Consider the following 23,807-nt stretch of genomic DNA (forward strand, 5'->3'; position numbering starts at 1 on the left):
GTGTTGAAAAAGGATTCTGAACCTCTAAATAAAAAAAATTTTTTGCAATAAAAAATTAGGTAATGTCATGTGAAATATATTACTGTATGTAGTCAAAGGATAAAATGGATGGTAAACATCATAAAAGTAAAAATTCAGAGTAGTGGATGTCTCTAAGGAGAAGGATGAGTATATGATCCATAAAAAGTACTAAAGGCAATTGAACTACATGAATAATATTTTATTTCTTAAGCAACAGTTTAGGTGCATGAGTATTTGCTGATCTCCTTATACCTTATGCTTGTCATAAATTTTGTACAAAAATTTTCAAAGATGAACCCAGAAGAGGAAAAAAATCATGATATGTATGGGAATAGAAAATAGGTTTTAAAATCCCTAAATATTTAAGGTCTTTTCCCTGTAACTGTGGATATAAGAAAGTTTAGATTCAACACCCATCTATTTCCACTGTGTTGATTCTTTCTGTTGGTGAGACATTTTCTAAGTTATTTTATTTATTCCTAGTTTAAAATGTTTATGCAATATTCAAAATCCATGGCTAAAAAAATACATTTTTGAAATTGCTCCAAACACTGGATCTTCTACCTAAAGCATTACAGCAGTGGTTTCATTGGAGAGAATGGAGTGATCTTCCCAGAAAGGAGACACAGGGGGATGAAGAATTTTCAGGCTGAAGACACATTGTGACTGGCAGGGGACGTGAGCTCAGAGTGGCCCTTGCTGCGTTAGTAGCTGTTTTTCCCTGATGGCCATTGGCCTTTGTGACACTAGCTTAGAGAGACTCAGTATCAAGGGATGTTTTACGAGAGGGGAAATTGGTACAGGACTAATAGAGCTAGAAGTTGAAGTCAAAATTGTCTTTGCTGATGTTCTTTCTCTCTCTCGTTTTTTTTTTTTATTTTAACATTTTAACTGCAGTGAAGGGAGCAATCTGACTCCAGCACATCACTACCCAGACTTCAGATTTAAGACGTATGCTCCACTAGCATTCCGATATTTCAGAGAACTTTTTGGTATCAAGCCTGATGATTACTTGGTAAGAACTTATCATTTTCCTTCCTTCTCCAGAAATGTGTGATGTCAACATTTGTCTCATGGCAATAGCAACAAGTGTTTCATAGCAACAGCAACAAATGGCCTGGGTCTCTTACTTTACAAAACTCTGGAGCATAGCAAAAGGATCAAGTTTTATAACGATTATAAATTTAGCTTCAGGAAATGTGGTTTGACTCTAAGTTTTGCTTGATAGCTATAGAATCTACTACAGTAATTGATATTTAAATAAGTGGAATTCAGTTGCTACTTTAGATAATTCTTCTAAGAGATATGATTAGCTATAAATACTCCTGTGAGTTTTGCTGATTGGATTCTCTTTGAAAGTCTTCCTATTTTAATTGCCTTATTTGTACCATTCATCTCAAACCTGCCATGGCCCATGGCCATGTTTACCTTGACCAACAATTTGAATATGATGTTAGAGAAGCTGGATAGTTTTGTCCTAAACAGCTCTTCATGTGGGCTCTTTCTGAAGGTATTTTTTATTTGGTATGAGGGCGTGTTTTATCCTTAAGTCTGTCTTTTCTCCCTGTCTGCCTTTTGGCACGCAGCCAGTACAAACACAGCAGGCTTTTTGTGAGAAAGTCTGATGTGACCTCAGAGTTTTACCTTATTCCTGTTCAAGAAGCCAAGAAGTTTCTTTCTGTTTCAAGAGAAAAATGGTTTATCTCATAATTTGATCACTGTTAACACCCTGGGGCTCTTGAAAATTGGTTTTCAAGAAGCTTTAGGAAGGATACCATCAAGTATTTATTGTTCATTCCATTCTGAATGATCTTAGTAAGACTTGAGCCAGATCTGAGAATAATCCTTTGCAGAAGTACAGCAACATGTGTTACTTAATAACAGAGAATATTTAAACTCTGTTTTATAGTTTGAATATAGTACAAATGATTAAATTCAAAGCTGATTCTGTTCTGAGCTGATAAAACCCATGAATGACCCTCTCCCTCACTTGAGCCCTAAGGAAAACTTCTGCCTGATGAATGAAAGAGTATACTGGTTGCTCAAGGAAGTAATAGTAAGTCTTCACAGAGCATGAGAACTGTGTAGAACTGTGGGCATCCTGCTGCCTTAAGTGTGCACTCATACTACTCACATTTGGGTTTCCCTGGTAGCTCAGCTGGTAAAGATCCGCTTGCAATGAAGGAGACCCCGGTTCAATCCCTGGGTTGGGAGGATCTGCTGGAGAAGGGATAGGCTACCCACTCCAGTATTCTTGGGCTTTCCTGGTGGCTCAGTTGGTAAAGAATCCACCTGCAGTGTGGGAGACCTGGGCTCGATCTCTGGATTGGGAGGATCCCTGGAGAAGGGAATGGCTACCCACTCCAGTATTCTGGCCTGGAGAATTCCCTGAGTTGTATAGTCCATGGAGTCACAAAGAGTCAGACACAACTGAGTGACTTTCACATACAACTTAACATCAGAAATAAATAAACAACCTGATTTAAAAATGAGCAGAGGCTGTGAACAGACATTTCCCCCCAAAAAGGCATACAGGTGGCCAACAGGTACGTGAAAAGATGCTTAGTATCACTAGTAACAGAGAGATGCAAATCAAAACCACACAAGCTGTCACTTCACATCTGTCAGATGGCTGTGCCGCTCTCTGCTTCCCCACACCCCACACCTCTACCTCTCCACACCCCGCTGGTGGAAAGATTAGGTGCTTCCACAGCAATGTCAACCCTGCCCTGTTAACCACACAAGTACATGAACACAGGCATTTGCAGGATGTGGGGCAGGATTTACATTAGGGAAGATCCTTTAGTTTCTGGCCATTTGGTAGTTACTGAGGGTCACTGTTATTCAGGAAACATGTTTGGAGAACCCAATGAGGTCTTGATACTGTGTTATTGAAAACAAGATTGATGATAGCTCATCTTCTGCCATATGTTACAAGTTAGTGGATTCTCTCATTCTGACTTACCTGGAGCTTCTGCCAACCAAGGTGATGCCCCAGACTTGCATTTCATAACACAGATTCAATCAGTGTAATGAGATGGCTGTCTACCCTGACAGGTCTCCGTTTAGTGGGCCAGTGGCCATCAACCTGCAGGCTAGGAAGCCCATTCTTTAGTCAGTCTGCCTCACAGGATTTCTTTCCTTGGGAAGGCCTTTTTCTAAGCAACAAGTCACACAGCTTATACAGTTTCCTAATGAGCCTTTAAGCTGGAAAAATTACCTTCATAATGGGGTCAGAATGTTTACAAAGGAGCAGGAGGCTATGCTGATGGCTTCTCAAAGCAGAAGTCCTCCTTCATGTACCTGGCAGAAAGTCGTTAATTGATTATTGGGTACTTTGAACAGCAACTGTAACTAAAACGCTTTGCTTATAATTATGGAGAGATTCAAAAAAATTACAAGTCATGACACTCAAAGAACTTAGAATCCAATTGGGATGATGATTGATGTGGGAAAACCACCCCTTCTACCAGGCAGTAAATAAAAAGAGGAAGAGAAACAATAAATGCTCGAAGATTTCAAAGGAGGGAGAAATTGTTCTCTTGGATCGATGATTAGGAAGGCTTCTTATGGGTATGGCATGGTTTAACCGTGACCTAAAAATTACAGTTAAATTTGAGTAGGTGGGGAAAAAGGGAAAGATGAGGAGCAGTGTTAGGACTATGAGACCAGATATGCAAGTGCATTAGATAGGACTTTGAATGGCCCAGTATAGCAGGAAAGGAAGGTTTTGATCAAGAATATTAGAAAGAGCAGTTCAGTTCAGTTGCTTATTCGTGTCCAACTCGTTGCGACCCTGTGGTCTGCAGCATGCCAGGCCTCCCTGTCCATCACCAACTCCCAGAGTTTATTCAAACTCATGTCCATTGAGTCAGTGATGCCATCCAAGCATCTCATCCTCTGTCGTCCCCTTCTCCTCCTGCCTTCGATCTTTCCCAGCATCAGGGTCTTTTCCAATGAGTCAGTCTTTGCATCAGGTGGCCAAAGTACTGGAGTTTCAAAGTATTAGAGTTTTACCTTCAGGTTAGCCCTTAGGAAGACAGGGACAAATAATTCAAATAACCAGTTTTTTTTTTTTTTAATTCTAGGAAATTAGTGAAATGTAAAGACTCACTAGATGTTTGATTACATGGAAGATATTTTTTGTAAAGGGATGGGATAAGGGTATTGTGGTTCTCTTTTATAAGAGGAATCCTCATCCTTTAGAGACAAATAGTAGCTTACCTGGTAAAGAATCCACCTGCAATGCAGGAGACCCCAGCTCAATTCCTGGGTTGGGAAGATCCGCTGGAGAAGGTATAGGCTACCCACTCCAATATTCTTGGGCTCCCCTGGTGGCTCAGCTGGTAAAGAATCTGCCTGCAATGCAGGAGACCTGGGTTCAATCCTTGGGTTGGAAAGATCCCCTGGAGAAGGGAAGGGCTACCCACTCCAGTATTCTGGCCTGGAAAATTCGATGGACTGTATAGTCCATGGGGTCGCAAAGAGTCAGACACAACTGAGCAACACTCAGTAAAATATTTATTGGAGAAATGATTTAATGTCTGTGATTTGCTTTAAAGAATCTGAGGAAAGCAGGCAGGGGAAGGATTGAGGATATAAAGAGACAAGATAGGCTATGAGCTGATAGCTGTGAAACCAGAAGATAGACACATGAATGTTAATTGGACAGTTCTCTACTTTTATGTATATTTGAAATTTTTTGTGATGAAAAGCTGGGGGCGGGGCGGGGTGCAGATAAAACCGGGCAGGTTAGTGTGCTTTTGTTTGATTGCATTCCACCTTCCTTGTTAATTGTACACACAGTTCCATAACCGGACCCATCTCTGGGAACTGCAGAAGACAGAACAAGGGTCATGGGCCTCTAACTACGTGGCTACCTTGTCCCCAGTGGCAGGACCTCCCCCTGCCCAGGCTCAGGCAGCTCCCCTCATTGGTCTTGGAGCTTCTGGAGGCTCACCTCCAAAGCACTGTATCTGAGGACCCTACCCAGTGATCTGGAGTGTGATAGATGAGGAAGGGGTCTTTTGCCTGAGGCATTATACTTCAGAGAGTCAGATAGAACCTCACAGACTTTTTAGCCCAACTCTTCACTGTAGATGAGGAATCTGACACTGGTGAAGGGAAGTGCCCAAGGTTACCCATGCTGAGGGGTGGAGGCACAGCCCAAGCCAGAACCATAGTCTCACATGCTTCCAACCACTGAGTCTCAGACTGTCATTGCTGCTGCTGCTAAGTCGCCTCAGTTGTGTCTGACTCTCTGCGACCCCATAGATGGCAGCCCCCCAGGCTCCTCCGTCTCTGGGATTCTCCAGGCAAAACACTGCAGTGGGTTGCCATTTCCTTCTCCAATGCATGAAAGTAAAAAGTGAAAGGGAAGTCACTCAGTCGTGTCTGACTCTTAGCGACCCCATGGACTGTAGCCTACCAGGCTCCTCCATCCATGGGATTTTCCATGCAAGAGTACTGGAGTGGGGTGCCATTGCCTTCTCCAGACCTGTCATTAGATGGTAGGAATTCCCTGGACTCCAGTTCAATCCTTGATTGGGGAACTGAGATTCCACAAACTGCACAGCACGGCCCCCACAAAAAACCCAAAAGGTATGGTCTCAAGGTTGTCAGTCCCTAGCCATCAAGCTGGGAACTGTGGTTATCCATTCTGAAAAATGAGACAAAGAGGTCAAATACACCTAACAAAGCATATTTTGGAATGGTTATGCCCAAAAAACAGAAGAATGAAATAAGATGTCCCTTGAAACACCACATGAAGGAAAAAAAAAAGGATAAGGCGTACATCACAAATACATCCTGGCATCCATCAAACCAGGGCTATCTAAACCCAAATTTGTGAAGATATACTGATCTAAACGGAAGGGGAAAGGCGAAGATGTAGGGCTTGGTCACTATAGATAGATTTGATATCAGATCCCTGTGATATGTATGTATTTCTGCTTAGTCTTATGCTGTTGCATCTGGATTTCAGCCTGAATTACTCTGATTACATTCTCAGTACTATTAAAATTCACCAAGTGCGTGCTGATTACAAATTCATGTTGAAACGTGCACAATTGGATGTGAGACTGCGTGGTGAGCGTGCATCCACGTATACTACAAAGCAACGCAAATGCTCCTTCTTCCTTATTTGTTCCTAATTAAAGACCTCCCAGGGGAAGGGGCCCCAGAGCATTTTCGCCCCATTTCTGCTTAGGCAACAAGCCTTTGGTTAATTTCTTTCTTTTCCAGGTGCCTGGGTATTCCCAAGTCCAGGGTGATTTAGGTTTATTGACACCCATAAGAAAGAGAGCAGGGTAAATAATTAAACACCATTGAGGGGAAGAAGTGGCAGCAAAAATGATCTCCACCTCACTGTGCAAGTTTACAGCGTTGATTTGCCTTGGCAGGGCCCAGCTGGACTGTGCTTTGCATTCTTTCCAGGGTACATAAGGAGGCCCTGCAGGAAATAGAAGGCAGGGAATGAGCACCCTGCAACAGCTTACACAGTGAGGGTGCCAGGAAGGTGCATCAAGGTGCCCACAGGGGCTTGTTGATCACAGCTAATTAAAATGTTCCCATAGCTCCTCTTTATTTGCTCTGAAACGGCAGCATTTTGAAGAGGATAGCTTAGCAGAGAACACTAACAGAGTTGCCAGGTGAAAAGCCATAGAATCAGAGGTGATAATGGTAGAAGGGGTTCTGCATCCTAATGCCAACTTATTGTAGACTGACACTGTGCTAGAAGTGACCCCAAAATGGTTATTGAAAGAGGGCAAGACAACTGATTTCTCCATTCATATTCATCTGTAAATTGCATAATAAAGGAGTATTTGGCAATTAGTAACCAATGAAAGAGTCTCCAGTCTGTGTCACTGCTTCTGGAAGAATCTGAGACTTTAATTGGAAGCAGATGTTCACATCTGAATCCAGTTTTCCCTAGACAGCTCTTCCTGAATCACCCCCTAATTTCTCTATTTGCAGCCCCTAATTTCTGCATTCTTTGTTGTTTTTGTACTTTCACAACATTTACTCCTACCCACAAGAGGATTCTAGAAATGGATGCCAGAAATCCAAAACCCATGGAATAAAGAATCAAAATCCTAAGAGAGTCTGGGATCTGCCTTCATTTTTTATGAGAATGGAGTTTACACCTTTATTTTCCTGAGTCTCAGATTCATCATTACACATATCACCCACTTTTTCTTTAAAAAAGAAAAATATTAAAAAGTTAACTTCTTTAGTGGAAGTATAGTTACCTTGCAGTGTTGTATTGGTTTCAAGTGTACTGCACAGTGATTCAGATATATAGATATATATATGCATATATACTCTTTTTCAGATCCTTTTCCATTATAGATTATTATAAGATATTGAGTGGAGTTCCCTGTGCTATACAGTGCGTCCTTGTTGTTGTTTATCTATTTTATGTAGAGTAGTATGTCTTAATCCCAAACTCCTAACTTACCACCCGCCACCCATCTCTTTTCTTGCTTTACCAAGATCATCTTAGTGTGTACTTTGAGTAGCCTTCTTGTCATGGGAGTTAGGCTGAAACTCTCAGTACATCCTAGGGCACTGCTGAGCATGTCGTGAAAAATGGCAACAGCAGTGCCTAAGTGGTCACTCTTGCCAGGGATTTCAAAAACATTTATTTTTAACACTCTGAGATGCTATCAAGTATATATCACCACCTTTATTTTAGAGATGAGGTTTCTAAGACTCTAAGATGCTAAATTACTCAAGGTCACGTGACTAGCCACTGGCAGAGTCATGATTTTACAAACTGTCAGTTGATTCCAAACCCAGGCCTTTCCTTCCACATGGACTCTGCCCAGAGCAGGAAAGGTTCCCTCTGCTTCCTCTTGGCTTTTACAGCATCCTGTGTGGAGGCTGATGACTGTTTTTATTTTCCTTGTGTATCCTCAATTCATTCTTAAGGGCTTAGGTTGCAGTGCTGCTTAGCAAGAGAGCTTCAGGAAGCAAGGCTGGAGGAAAAAGGAGAAGGCAGGGGATGGAAGTTGCCAGTGATCTTAAGAAAGGCAGTGAACTCTTGCTTCTTTTTATTCCTGGTGAATTCTGTTTCCCTTACTCACAGTGCTGCCACAGCAGGATGGTTTAAAAGGTAACATCTAGACACTGCCTTTTAATCATTTTTCTCCCAGTTTCTCTGTTTCTTCTCCTCCCTCCTTCCCTTCTTCCTCATATCCTCTCAGATGTTTCTTTGATAAGGACTTACATATTCACAAACCCAGATAAAACACTCTGAAGGATGTTCAGCCCTGGTGATTTCAAATGCCTCCATCCTCAAAATATAGTTCCTTAAATCCCTGCTATTGCCTCTCACCAGGGCTGGGCTGGTCTCACACATTAGCTTCCTAACCTTTTTCTCTGCCCACAGTGTTTCTATAAGTCAATAATAGGGATTATTAACTAATAAACACTAAACTCATAAACCTAAAATTGCCTGTTCTGCTGGTTTGGAGCACTACTTGGGGAGACTGACAGCCCTTCAGTTGTTGGTAAATTTCAGTCATTTATTTGACAAAAATTTATTGAGTCCCTTCTGTGTACAAGGCACATATCCTGAACCATATCAGAATTTAAGAGTCATGGGTTCTGCCCTCATAGAGTTTGGTAGTCTAGAGGGAACTTGGGATAAGTAAATAGGCAATTAAGGTATTTTGTGGTACTCAAATGGTAAAGAATCTGCCTGCAATGCAGGAGACCTGGGTTCAGTCCCTGGGTTGGGGAAATCCCCTGGAGAAGGGACTAGCAACCCACTCCAGTCTCACCTGGAGAATTCCGTTGGCAGAAGGGTCTGGCGGACTGCAGTCCATGAGTTGTAAAGAGTCAGACATGACTGAGCGACTAACACGTTCACGTGGTGTCTTCTGTGACGAGAGCATCCAGTGCCAGGAAGCAGGTGATGTGGACCCACAGAACCAGGCAGAGTTTTCCGGAGCAAGTGCCTCCAGCCGACACTGGAGGCCAGCGTCACTACACCAGCCTCCTTACTGCGTCTTCCTTCTGTCCTCCTCCTGGGGCCTCTCAGCACAGCAGAGGGAGTGTGTGGTCCTCTGCTCCAGACCCTCCAGTGGCTTTCAGCTCCGCTAAATAAAAGGCCACATTCCGTATATAGCCTATTTACTTGTCTGTCCCACCAGACCCTTCTGGCTTCTTCCCCTTCAGCTGTCCTCTCTGTTCCCTCTGCTTCAGCCGTGACCTCCTTGCTGTGCTGTGAACTCTCCAGGTCTCAAGATCTTAGCATTTGCCCTTCTTTCTGCCTTTAGTACGCTTTCTCCAGATATCCCCAGGCCTCTCCTCAAATGCCACCTTCCCCATAAGGCTTATAGTGGCCGCCTTGTCTCCATCGTTGGTGGTACTCCCATCCCCCTTTCCCTGTGTCCTTTCTCTCAACAGCAATTAAGCACATTCTGATGTGTAAGTTATTTACTTTTTTGTTGGCTGTTTCCTCCTACTACTGTATAAGCTTCCTAAGTGCCTGGGGCAGTGCATCTATCTGCACTCAGTAGGTACTTTTTAAATGTTGAATGAACATGGATAATGCATTTCTGACATAGAACTAGAATCATATGTGATATTAACCAAATCATCCTAAGGGCTTTCATGAAGAATTGGCAAGCCAAGTGGATGATAAAATCCATATGTCAAGTGTTTAAGTGCATATACATCCTACCAAAAATAATTTGTTGTCATATAATGGTAGTCCAGTGTCTGTTGTCAAGAAAATAAGGTTTTGTTTTTTTTTAAAGGAAGTTTTTTTTTTTGGTGGTATTCAGCCAGATGAAGGTAGCATGAAGGTGGTTTCTGATAGAAAAAAATGCAGTCAATAATCAAGAGTGTGTGGCACACGTGAGAAAGTGAGAAATAGTTCTCTGGAGTTAGAGGTACAATTTAAGGAGGAAAGGGATGAGAGAGAAGGCTGAAGAGCAGAGCTTTGTCATCCATGGAGTTGAATGCTCTTGGATGAAGAAACTTGGATGTAATTGTCTCTGTTAACAGTGGAACCCACAGAAAGGTTTGAAGGCATGGAAGGCTGTGCAGTTTGGAAAGATCTCTGGTTTCCTTGTGGAGGATGCTCAGGAGGAGTCAAGAGTGGATAGCTTAGAACAGGTGGAGCTTGCCACATAATCGAGGTATAGAATGATGAAACCACTGAATTTCAGGAATTTGAAAAAGAGATGTCATGAATGGGGCAGATATTAGCAGTAGACTGGATATGGAAGATGAACAGATGTGAAACATCAAGGATGATGTCTCAGTTTCTGGTTTGGAGAACAGTGAATGATGCTTCCTTTCTATAAGAGAGGGGGAATGAACGATGCTTCCTTTTTATAAGATAGGGAGAAAGAGAGAAGGTGGAGGATGGGGGAGGAAAAGATGATCTAGTCAGCATGTATAGTTGTACAGGGTGTGCACCACCCAGGAATACCTGGCTAAGGTGAAGGAGTGAAGACTGGAATCTATCCCTTTATCTGTTCACCAGCCTGTTTATGGCTCAGAGCTGTATATACCAGGGGAAAAAAGAGTTCCTTCTTTCTAATCACTACCAAGGCACTGCATGGGCTAACCACAGGCTGAGATGGACTTCCTTTTGAAATTGTTACATATGAAGTGTTTGTGGCATAACTAAGTAGAAATGTCCGTTACATAGGTAGGCATACAGCTCTGGATCCCCCAAGGGAGATCTTGGCTGGAGATGCAGATGTTAGAGTCATCTCTTTGTTGAAATCCTGAGTGAATGACCTCTCTTAGGAGAGTAAACAGTGAGACAAGAATATGTGTTGGTGTCAAGTGATGAATACACAGTGGGGCCCACACCTTCCATTCTTATTTTGTGGGCACGTGCTAGAAACAAAGTGCCTTGGTCAACACCACTCTGGAGTTATTGAACAAATATGGTGATTCCTGATTCTTTTATTAAGGTAAATGGATCAGCTAAATTTTTAGAAATCTCGTAAGAGCCATTTTAGTATACTTAGAGTCTCCTCTTAAAGCTCTTGGAGAGGGCTTCCTGTTTTAACATGGGTAAGACATGTAATGCTCGGATTTTCTTCACTGGACGCATCATACACATTAATGTATTTTTACTGCTTATATATTTGTTCTTGTAGTATTCCATATGCAGTGAACCTCTAATAGAGCTGTCTAACCCTGGAGCCAGTGGGTCCTTGTTTTTTGTGACCAGTGATGATGAATTTATCATCAAAACAGTTCAGCATAAAGAAGCAGAGTTCCTTCAGAAGCTACTACCAGGCTATTACATGGTAAGTGCACATAATTAAAGCTTCTACTTAAGATTTAATTACTTTCCTCCACAGTTTTTTTTTTTAATGCTTTTTTTTTTTCAGTGACTCTGGCATGTTTCTTTCTCTTTGGTGAGGTTTATTTTGCATTTAGAGTATACTATGAAATTGATTGAATAGATTTTGAGAAGTAAGTAGAATTATGTAGTAGAGCATAGCTTTTGACTGACTCAGTCCTGGGCTCATATCCCACTCAGCCATCAACTAACTTGTGTGACCAGGAGTAAATACGGTAAGCTCTGAGCCTCAGTCTTTGAAGGCTGGGAGACACCTGTCTTCCATGGTGGTTGTAATAAAGACAGGATCCAGGATGCAGGATAAAGGAAACAATGTATTGCAGAGCTCTTTGTACGTAGTAGTAATATGAGTAGTTAACATTCATTGAGGACTAAGCTGTAAAACTGATGAGGTAATTGAGACAAAGATAAATGGAATCACTTGCCAAGGGTTATTTAGCTAATGGGCTATAGATCCGGGGCTTGAACACAAGCAGTGGGGGTCCAGAGGGTGCATCTGTAACTCCTGCACCTTATAGGAACACACATTCATTATTAGCCACTTTTAGCCATCACACTTCAGAATTAAGGATGTCATAGGTCAAATACAACATTAAAATCACCTTCCATGTAACATTTTAGAGACAAAGAAACTATAACCTAGCCCAGGATTTGGATTTGCTAAACATTTAGACCAGATTTTTAAAAATAAACATTTTCCTCAGTAGTTTTGTTGTTTTCATACCTCTGATTTCTTTGTACTTTCATGGCAGTTATTAATTTTCTGTGATTAGAATGGTAGCAGGATTTCAAAAGCCACAGTTCTGCTATTCATTTGCTATGAGAGGTGATAACTGTCATCTTTGTTTCAAAACAAAATTGATGATACGCCATATAGCTCATTAGAGTGTAAAAATATTTTTTAATTCCAAAGTCTGCTCAAGATAACAGTAACTGCCGTAAGTTAGTCTCACATGTAAATATAGGAACTGAAAATCTAAACAAAAATCTTAGTGGGCAGCATACACAGATTTTAAAGGATTTTGATCCTGAACAAAACTGGGAAATTTTTTTTAGCACAAATTATCTACTTTATATTAGGGAAAATAGAAAATACAGAAAAGGAAAAAAGGCAACCAACTGTATTTATTTTCTCAGAGATACACATTGCTAGTATTTGGTATATATCCTTTCAAATATATCCTAGTCATATACACGTTTTTAAATAATTTAAAATTGCAGTCAAACTCACATAGCACTCTTTGTTAATCTGAGTGAGTAAATCTCAAACTTCTCTATTTCTAAGCTTAGGTAGATTAGTCTCTTATTGTAGAACTGCACTGTCCAATATGGTAGCCATTAGCCATATGTGGCTATTAAATTAAGTAAAATTTTAAAATTTAGCCTAACCAAGTAATTTTATCCCAACCATGTAAGCTAGTATAACAAATAATATAATTCATCTTATTAACAAGAAAAAATGTGAGCATTATGTGGTTATCCATCTAGATATCAGAGAGAATTCTTAAAATTGGAAAATTTTACATAATAGGCAAATAAACCAGTAAGCATAGAAACCAACATTTATCAATCTCCCAGAGTTCACATAACTTCATGGAGAAGAACAAAAGCTCTTTCACTGAAAGTAGTAGAAAAAGATAGGGATGCTTTCCATCAATGATCTTTTCTAACGTATTTGCTAGAATTTCCAGCAGTAACTTTTTGAGTATTCAGTTCAGTCACTCAGTCGTGTCCGACTCTTTGCGACCCCATAAATCACAGCACACCAGGCCTCCCTGTCTATCACCAACTCCCAGAGTTCACTCAGACTCGCGTCCATTGAGTCAGTGATGCCATCCAGCCATCTCATCCTTGGTCGTCCCCTTCTCCTCCTGCCCCCAATCCCTCCCAGCATTAAAGTCTTCTCCAATGAGTCAACTCGTCGCATGAGGTGGCCAAAGTACTGGAGTTTCAGCTTTAGCATCATTCCTTCCAAAGAAATCCCCGGGCTGATCTCCTTCAGAATGGACTGGTTGGATCTCCTTGCAGTCAAAGGGACCCTCAAGAGTCTTCTCCAACACCACAGTTCAAAAGCATCTATTCTTCGGTGCTCAGCCTTCCTCGCAGTCCAACTCTCACATCCATACATGACCACAGGAAAAACCATAGCCTTGACTAGACGGACCTTAGTCAGCAAAGTAATGTCTCTGCTTTTGAATATGCTATCTAGGTTGGTCATAACTTTTCTTCCAAGGAGCAAGCGTCTTTTAATTTCATGGCTGCAGTCACCATCTGCAGTGATTTTGAGTATGACTACTCAAAATATATACCCTGTATGCGAGACAGCAAAAGAGACACAGATGTATAGAACAGTTCTTTGGACTCTGTGGAAGAGGGAGAGGGTGGGATGATTTGGGAGAATGGCATTGAAACATGTTTAATATCATACATGAAACGAATCACCAGTCCAGGTCCGATGCATGATACTGGATGCTTGGGGCTGGTGCACTGAGACGACCAAGAGGGATGGTATGGGGAGGGAGGTGGGAGCGGTGTTCAGGATGGGGAACACGTGTATACCTGTGGTGGATTCATGTTGATGTATGGCAAAACCAGTACAATATTACAAAAGAAAAAAAAAAAAAGAAAAACAAGGAAAAATAAAAACAAACAGGAAAGCAAGCCTATAGAAATGGACAATACATTTTGGCAAAGGAGAAAATGTTAGGCCTGCCAGAACATACACCAGAAATGTGTAAATCTGTACTAGCATTAAAGTGGTGGCATTTGTACAGATCTAGACAAAAAGATCTGTACAAATGGACTGGTAGGCGACCCCGTGGACTGTAGCCTACCAGGCTCCTCCATCCATGGGATTTTCCAGACAAGAGTACTGGAGTGGGTTGTCATTTCCTTCTCCAGAGGATCTTCCCAACCCAGGGATCAAATCTGGGTCTCCTGCATTGTAGGCAGATGCTTTACTGTCTGAGCCACCAGGGAAATCCAGACAAAAAGATCAATGGATTCAGATAAAGTGTCTAGAAATAGACCCATGTGTATTTGACAACTTATTGCATGATATAGGAGGGACTTAAATTCAGTTGAGAAAGGACAGACCGTTTAATAAATGGTTATCCATTTGAAAAAAAAAAATTCTCTATTTCAGATCTTTCACATACAGTTACTTCCAGACAAGGGAAACAAAAGCAAAAAATAAATAAATGGGACTGCATCAGACTAAAACACTTTGCACAATAAAGGGAAACTATCAATGAAATGAAAATATCACCTACTATATGGGAAAAAATCTTAATAAATGATATACATGATAAGGGGTTAATATCCAAAACCTATTAAACTCATAAAAAACTCAACTTGAAAAGTAAATAATAACTCACTTAAAAATATCTTTTAAAAATGTCAAAAACAGGCACATGAAAAGATGCAAATCAAATTAGAGCAATACAAATCAAAACTCCAATGAGTGGGGGTGCGGTCCTAAGATGGCAGAGGAATAGGATGGGGAGACCACTTTCTCCCACACCAGTTCATCAAAAGAACATTTCAACACTGAGTAAATTCTGCAAAACAACTTCTGAATGCTGGCAAAGGACATCAGGCACCCAGAAAAGCAGATCATTGTCTTCAAAAACAGGTAGGAAAAATTATAAAAGATGAAAAAAGAGACAAAGGAGGTAGGGAGGGAGCTCCGTCCTGGGAAGGGAGTCCCGTCCTAGGAAGGGAGTCCCGTCCCAGGAAGGGAGTCTTAAAAAGAGAGACGTTTCCAAACACCAGGAAATACTCTCGCTGCTGAGTCTGTGGTGAGCCTTGGAAGCACAGAGGGCAACATAACAGGGAAGAAAAATAAATAAATAATTAAAAGCAACAGATTACGAGCCCAATGGTAACTCCCCCAGCGGAGAAGCCGTGCAGATGCCTGCATCTGCCACTAGCAAGTGAGGGCTGGGCAGGGAGGCGCGGGCTGCAGTGCTTTTTAAGAATCGGGCCAGAATGCCCTGAGTGTAACCAGAGCAAACTAACTTGGGCTAGCATACCAGACTGTGGGATAGCTACCACGCGAAAAGCTCTAACATAAGACACCGCCAGGACCGCGCACAGAACAAAGGATGGAACAGAAATAGCCGGCTGCAGACCATCCCCCTCTGGTGACAGGCAGCCAGAGCCAAAAGGGCTGGAAGGGGGCAGTCACAGCCCCGGAGAGACTTTACCTACCAAACTGCAAGCAGGCTTCTTTGCTAACTAAGACTTCTTGGGGTCCTGGACAGTCACCATCCACCTGACAAGGGGCGCCAGCAGTACACCCAGAAAACTGAGCAGCAGGGACAGGAAAGGCGATAAGTCGCAGCGACCACGCTCGCCAAACACCTGAGCTACTCAGTCCTAGGAAGGGCACGAAACGCAGGCCCAACGGATCTGCGCCTCTGAGGGCTACCTGAGAGCCGAGCCTGAGCGGCTTAGACCAGGGAGGTGTATGCAGCCTAGGGCCGGCCTCAGACAGTTCCCAGTGGAGTAACCTAGAACCTGAGCTGTGTGCGCCGTGTGCAGGGGCATGCCCAGCGTGGCTGAGACACTGCGAACACACGCCAGTGTTATTTGTAGCATTCCTCCCTCCCCACAGCGTGACTGAACAAGTGAGCCTAAAAAAAAAGAAAGGGTCCACCACTGCCCCCCTTGTGTCAGGGCAGAAATCAGACACTGAAGAGACCAGCAAACAGAAGAAACTAAACAGAGGGAACTGCCTTGGAAGTGACCCCACACTGCCCACAACACCAGAGAAAGTCCCAGATATATCTTTACTATTTTTATGACCATTCCCTTTTGTTGTTGTTTATGTTGTTGTTTGATTGTTTTTTCTTCTTTTCTTTTTCTCCTTTTTCCTAACTTTTTAAAATTTTTAAGTCCTCTATTTCTCCTTTAATTTTAATTTTTATAACCTACTATTACTTTTCAAAAAAAAGACCCTATTTTAAAGCAAACGCCATATGTATATATTTTTTGTGGTGGTTGTTGTTTAATAATTCTTGTGACTTTTTTTTCTTCTTCTTCTTGTTCTTTTCTTTAATATTGTATTTTTGAAAATCCAACCTCTACTCTAGATTTTTAATCTTTGCTTTTTGGTATTTGTTGTCAATTTTGTACATTAAAAAACCCAATATTCAGTACCCAATTTTACCTGAGAGTGAGATCACTGGCTTGACCACTCTCTCCTCCTTTGGACTCTCCTTTTTCTCCACCAGGTTGTCTCTGTCTCCTCCCTCCCCCTTCTCTTCTCTACTCAACTCTGTGAATCTCTGTGTTCCAGACGATGGAGAACACTTAGGGAACTGGTTACTGGCTGGATCTGTCTCTCTCCTTTTCATTTCCCTCTTTTATCCTCCTGGCCACCTCTGTCTACTTCCTCCCTCTCCTTTTCCCTGTATAACTCCGTGAACATCTCTGAGTGGTCCAGACTGTGGAGTGCACATAAGGAAGTGATTACTGGCTAGCTTGCTCTCTCCTCTTTTGATCCCACTGCATCTCATTCCAGTCACCTCTAACTACTCCCTCCCTCTTCTCTTCTCCATGTAACTCAGTGAACCTCTCTGGGTGTCCCTCAGTGTGGAGAAACTTTTCATCTTTAACCAAGATGTTTTATCATTGGTGCTGTATAGATGGAGAAGTCTTGAGGCTACTGTACAAATAAAACTGAAAACCAGAAGCAGGAGGCTTAAGTCCAAATCCTGAGAACATCAGAGAACTCCTGAATCCAGGGAACATTAATCAATAGGAGCTCATCAAACGCCTCCATACCTACACTGAAACCAAACACCACCCAAGAGCCAACAAGGTCCAGAGCAAGACATACCACGCAAATTCTCCAGCAACGCAGGAACACACCCCTGAGCTTCAATATACAGGCAGCTCAAAGTTACTCCAAAACCATAGACATCTCATAACTCATTACTGGACACTTCATTGCGCTCCAGAGACAAGAAATCCAGCTCCACCCATCAGAACGCCGACACAAGCTTCCCTAACCAAGAAACCTTGACAAGCCACTGATACAACCCCACCCACAGTGAGGAAACTCCATAATAAAGAGAACTCCACAGGTTCCCAGAGAAAGGCCACCCCAAACACAGCAATATAACCAAGATGAAGAGACAGAAGAATACCCAGCAGGTAAAGGAACAGGAGAAATGCCCACCAAACCAAAGAGGAAGAGATAGGGAATCTACCTGAGAAAGAATTCCAAATAATGATAGTGAAAATGATCCAAAATCTTGCAATCAATATGGAATCACAGATAAATAGCCTGGAGACAAGGACTGAGAAGATGCAAGAAAGGGTTAACAAGGACCTAGAAGAAATAAAAAAGAGTCAATATATAATGAATAATGCAATAAATGAGATCAGAAACACTCTGGAGGCAACAAATAGTAGAATAATGGAGGCAGAAGATAGGATTAGTGAAATACAAGATAGAATGGTTGAAATAAATGAATCAGAGAGGAAAAAAGAAAAACAAAAGAAATGAAGGACAATCTCAGAGACCTCCAGGACAATATAAAATGCTCCAACATTCCAATTATAAGAGTCCCAGAAGAAGAAGACAAAAAGAAAGACCATGAGAAAATCCTTGAGGAGATAATAGTTGAAAACTTCCCTAAAATGGGGAAGGAAATAATCACCCAAGTCCAAGAAACCCAGAGAGTTCCAAACACAATAAACCCAAGGCGAAACACCCCAAGACACATATTAATCAAATTAACAAAGATCAAACACAAAGAACAAATATTAAAAGCAGCAAGGGAAAAACAACAAATAACACACAAGGGGATTCCCATAAGGATAACTGCAGATCTTTCAATAGCAACGCTTCAGGCCAGGAGGGAATGGCAACACATACTTAAAGTGATGAAAGAAAATAACCTACAGCCCAGATTACTGTACCCAGCAAGGATCTCATTCAAATACGAAGGAGAAATCAAAAGTTTTACAGACAAGCAAAAGCTGAGAGAATTCAGCACCACCAAACCAGCTCTCCAACAAATGCTAAAGGATATTCTCTAGACAGGAAACACAAAAAGGGTGTGTAAACCCGAACCCAAAACAATAAAGTGAATGGCAATGGGATCATACTTATCAATAATTACCTTAAACGTAAATGGGTTGAATGCCCCGACCAAAAGGCAAAGACTGGCTGAATGGATACAAAAACAAGACCCCTATATATGCTGCCTACAAGAGACCCACCTCAAAACAAGGGACACATACAGACTGAAAGTGAAGGGCTGAAAAAAGATATTCCACACAAATAGAGACCAAAAGAAAGCAGGAGTAGCAATACTCATATCCGATAAAATAGACTTTAAAGCAAAGGCTATGAAAAGTGACAAAGAAGGACACTACATAATGATCAAAGGATCAATCCAAGAAGAAGATATAACAATTATAAATAGATATGCACCCAACATAGGAGCACCACAATATGTAAGACAAATGCTAACAAGTATGAAAGGGGAAATTAACAATAACACAATAATAGTGGGAGACTTTAATACCCCACTCACACCTATGGACAGATCAACTAAACAGAAAATTAACAAAGAAATGCAAACTTTAAATGATACAATACACCAGTTAGACCTAATTGATATCTATAGGACATTTCACCCCAAAACAATGAATTTCAGCTTTTTCTCAAGTGCTCATTGAACATTCTCCAGGATAGATCACATCCTGGGCCATAAATCTAACCTTGATAAATTCAAAAAAATTGAAATCATTCCAAGCATCTTTTCTGACCATAATGAGTTAAAATTAGATCTCAATTACAGGAGAAAAACTATTAAAAATGCCAACATATGGAGGCTGAACAACACACTTCTGAATAACCAACAAATCACAGAAGAAATCAAAAAAGAAATCAAAATGTGCATAGAATCAAGTGAAAATGAAAACACAACAACCCAAAGCCTGTAGGACACTATAAAAGCAGTGCTAAGAGGAAAGTTCCTAGCAATACAGGCATACCTCAAGAAACAAGAAAAAAGTCAAATAAATAACCTAACTCTACACCTAAAGCAACTAGAAAAGGAAGAAATGGAGAACCCCAGAGTTAGTAGAAGGAAAGAAATCTTAAAAATTAGGGCAGAAATAAATGCAAAAGAAACAAAAGAGACCATAGCAAAAATCAACAAAGCCAAAAGCTGGTTCTTTGAAAGGATAAATAAAATTGACAAACCATTAGCAAGACTCATCAAGAGAGAAAGGGAGAAAAATCAAATCAATAAAATTAGAAATGAAAATGGAGAGATTACAACAGACAACACAGAAATACAAAGGATCATAAGAGACTACTATCAGCAATTATATACCAATAAAATGGACAACGTGGAAGAAATGGACAAATTCTTAGAAAAGTACAACTTTCCAAAACTGAACCAGGAAGAAATAGAAAACCTTAACAGACCCATCACAAGCACCGAAATTGAAACTGTAATCAGAAGTCTTCCAGCAAACAAAAGCCCAGGTCCAGACGGCTTCACAGCTGAATTCTACCAAAAATTTTGAAAAGAGCTAACACCGACCCTACTCAAACTCTTCCAGAAAATTGCAGAGGAAGGGAAACTTCCAAACTCATTCTATGAGGCCACCATCACCCTAATACCAAAACCTGACAAAGATGCCACAAAAAAAGAAAACTACAGGCCAATATCACTGATGAACATAGATGCAAAAATCATTCACAAGATTCTAGCAATCAGAATCCAACAACACATTAAAAAGATCATACACCATGACCAAGGGGGCTTTATCCCAGGGATGCAAGAATTCTTCAGTATCCGCAAATCAATCAATGTAATTCACCACATTAACAAATTGAAAAATAAAAGCCATATGATTATCTCAATAGATGCAGAGAAGCCCTTTGACAAAATTCAACATCCATTTATAATAAAAACTCTCCAGAAAGCAGGAATAGAAGGAACATACCTCAACATAATAAAAGCTATATATGACAAACCCACAGCAAACATTATCCTCAGTGGTGAAAAACTGAAAGCATTTCCCCTAAAGTCAGGAACAAGACAAGGGTGCCCACTTTCGCCGCTACTATTCAACATAGTTCTGGAAGTTTTGGCCACAGCAATCAGAGCAGAAAAAGAAATAAAAGGAATCCAAATTGGAAAAGAAGAAGTAAAACTCTCACTGTTTGCAGATGACATGATCCTCTACATAGAAAACCCTAAAGACTCCACCAGAAAATTACTAGAGCTAATCAATGAATATAGTAAAGTTGCAGGATAAAAAATCAACACTCAGAAACCCCTTGCATTCCTATACACTAATAAGGAGAAAGTAGAAAAAGAAATTAAGGAAACAATTCCATTCACCATTGCAACAAAAAGAATAAAATACTTAGGAATATACCTACTTAAAGAAACTAAAGACCTATATATAGAAAACTATAAAACACTGCTGAAAGAAATCAAAGAGGACACTAATAGATGGAGAAATATACCATGTTCGTGGATTGGAAGAATCAATATAGTGAAAATGAGTATACTACCCAAAGCAATCTACAGATTTAATGCAATCCCTATCAAGCTACCAGCCGTATTTTTCACAGAGCTAGAACAAATAATTTCACAGTTTGTATGGAAATACAGAAAACCTCGAATAGCCAAAGCAATCTTGAGAAAGAAGAATGGTACTGGAGGAATCAACCTGCCTGACATTAGGCTCTACTACAAAGTCACAGTCATCAAGACAGTATGGTACTGGCACAAAGACAGAAATATAGATCAATGGAACAAAATAGAAAGCCCAGAGATAAATCCACACACCCATGGACACCTTATCTTCGACAAAGGAGGCAAGAATATACAATGGATTAAAGACAGACTCTTTAACAAGTGGTGCTGGGAAAACTGGTCAACCACTTGTAAAAGAATGAAACTAGGTCACTTTCTAACACCATACACAAAAATAAACTCAAAATGGATTAAAGATCTAAACCTAAGACCAGAAACTATAAATCTCCTAGAGGAGAACATAGGCAAAACACTCTCTGACATAAATCACAGCAGGATCCTCTATGATCCACCTCCCAGAATACTGGAAATAAAAGCAAAAATAAACAAATGGGATCTAATTAAAATTAAAAGCTTCTGCACAACAAAGGAAACTATAAGCAAGGTGAAAAGACAGCCTTCTGAATGGGAGAAAATAATAGCAAATGAAGCAACTGACAAACAACTAATCTCAAAAATATACAAGCAACTTATGCAGCTCAATTCCAGAAAAATAAACGACCCAATCAAAAAATGGGCCAAAGACATTTCTCCAAAGAGGACTTACAGATGGCTAACGAACACATGAAAAGATGCTCAACATCACTCATAATCAGAGAAATGCAAATCAAAACCACAATGAGGTACCATTTTACACCAGTCAGAATGGCTGCAATCCAAAAGTCTACAAGCAATAAATGCTGGAGAGGGTGTGGAGAAAAGGGAACCCTCTTACACTGTTGGTGGGAATGCAAACTAGTACAGCCACTATGGAGAACAGTGTGGAGAGTCCTTAAAAAATTGCAAATAGAACTACCTTACGACCCAGCAATCCCACTGCTGGGCATACACACCAGAGTTGAAAGAGAGACGTGTACCCTAATGTTCATCGCAGCACTGTTTATAATAGCCAGGACATGGAAACAACCTAGATGTCCTTCAGCAGATGAATGGATAAGAAAGCAGTGGTACATATACACAATGGAGTATTATTCAGCCATCAAAAAGAATACATTTGAATCAGTTCTAATGAGGTGGATGAAACTGGAGCTGATTATACAGAGTGAGGTAAGCCAGAAAGAAAAACACCAATACAGTATACTAACACACATATATGGAATTTAGAAAGATGGCAATGGTAACCCTCTATTCGAGACAACAAAAGAGACACAGATGTATAGAACAGACTTTTGAACTCTGTGGGAGAGGGAGAGGGTGGGATGATTTGGGAGAATGGCATTGAAACATGTATACTATCATGTAAGAAATGAATCACCAGTCTATGTTCGATACAGGATACAGGATGCTTGGGGCTGGTGCATGGGGATGATCCAGAGAGATGATATGAGGTGGGAGGGGGGTTCAGGATTGGGAACTCATGTACACCCATGGCTGATTCATGTCAATGTATGGCAAAACCAATACAGTGTTGTGAAGCAAAATAAAGTAAAAATAAAAATTAAAAAGTAAATAAATAAAATTGTGAAATTATTAAAAAAAAAACACAACTCCAATGAGGTATCACCTCACAACCATCAGAATGGCCATCCTAAAATGTCTATAAATAATAAATATTGGACAGGATGTGCAGAAAAAGAAGCCCTCCTGCACTATTGGTGGGAATGTGAATTGGTGTAGCCACTGTGGAGAACAGTATGGAAATTCCTTGAAAAACTAAAAATATTTCTACCATATGATTTTGCAGTCCCACTCTTAGGCATATACGTGGAGAAACTCTAATTTGAAAAGATGCACCCCAGTGTTCATAGCACTATTTACAATAACCAAGACATGGAAGCAACCTTAGCATCCCTCAACAGGTGAATGGATAAAGACGATATGGTACATATATAAATAATGGAATATTAATCAGCCATAAAAGTTAAATAATGCCAATTGCAGCAACATGGATGGACCTAGAGATTCTCTTACTAAGGGAAATTAAGTCAGATAAAGAAATATGTCGTATCATTTATATGTGGAACCAAGAAAATGCAAATGAACTTAATTTCAAAACAGTGAGATTCTCACAGGCATAGAAAACAGACTTACAGTTACCAAAAGGGAAAGAGGTAGAGATAAATTAGGAATTTGGGATTAATAGATATACTACTTTATATAAAATAGATTAACAACAGGGTCTACTGTATAGCACAGGGAACTATATTCAGTATCTTCTAAAAACTATAATGGAAAAGAATCTGAAAAAGTTACTTATATATGTATAAAGTTATACACATATGTATATATATGTGTGTGTGTGTATGTGTGTATATATATATATATAACTGAATCATTCTGCTGTACACCAGAAGCTAACACATTGTAAATCAAATATACTTCAACAAAAAAAAAGAAAATAAATTAGGCACACTGTCTGACTAGACATTTTCCTAAAGAAGATATACAGATGGCACAGGAAAAGATGCTTAATATAACTAATCATCAGAGAGATGCAGATCTAAGCCACAGTGAGATATCACCTCGCATCTGTCAGAGTAGGTATTATCAAAAAGACAACAAATAGAAAGTGTTGGCGAGGATGTAGAGAAAAGGGAACCCTCATGCCCATTGATGGGAATGTAAACTACTTTACTATGGAAAACAGTATGGAGATTCCTCAAAAAATTAAAAACAGAACTATGTATGATCCAGAAATACCACTCCTG

General features: G+C 40.4%; 1 protein-coding gene across 1 annotated transcript in view; it reads left to right on the plus strand.

Moving 5' to 3' along the window:
* PIP5K1B (phosphatidylinositol-4-phosphate 5-kinase type 1 beta) overlaps window positions 1-23,807 on the plus strand; it is a 357,761-nt gene that overhangs the window by 182,578 nt on the left and 151,376 nt on the right. The window contains exons 5-6 of the mRNA XM_068974227.1: window positions 919-1,036; window positions 11,151-11,303. Coding sequence (XP_068830328.1) covers window positions 919-1,036; window positions 11,151-11,303 — 271 coding nt within the window. The remainder of the gene's footprint in view (window positions 1-918; window positions 1,037-11,150; window positions 11,304-23,807) is intronic.

Source organism: Capricornis sumatraensis, chromosome 6 (genome assembly GCF_032405125.1).
Source record: "Capricornis sumatraensis isolate serow.1 chromosome 6, serow.2, whole genome shotgun sequence".
NCBI classification, from domain to species: Eukaryota; Metazoa; Chordata; class Mammalia; order Artiodactyla; family Bovidae; genus Capricornis; species Capricornis sumatraensis.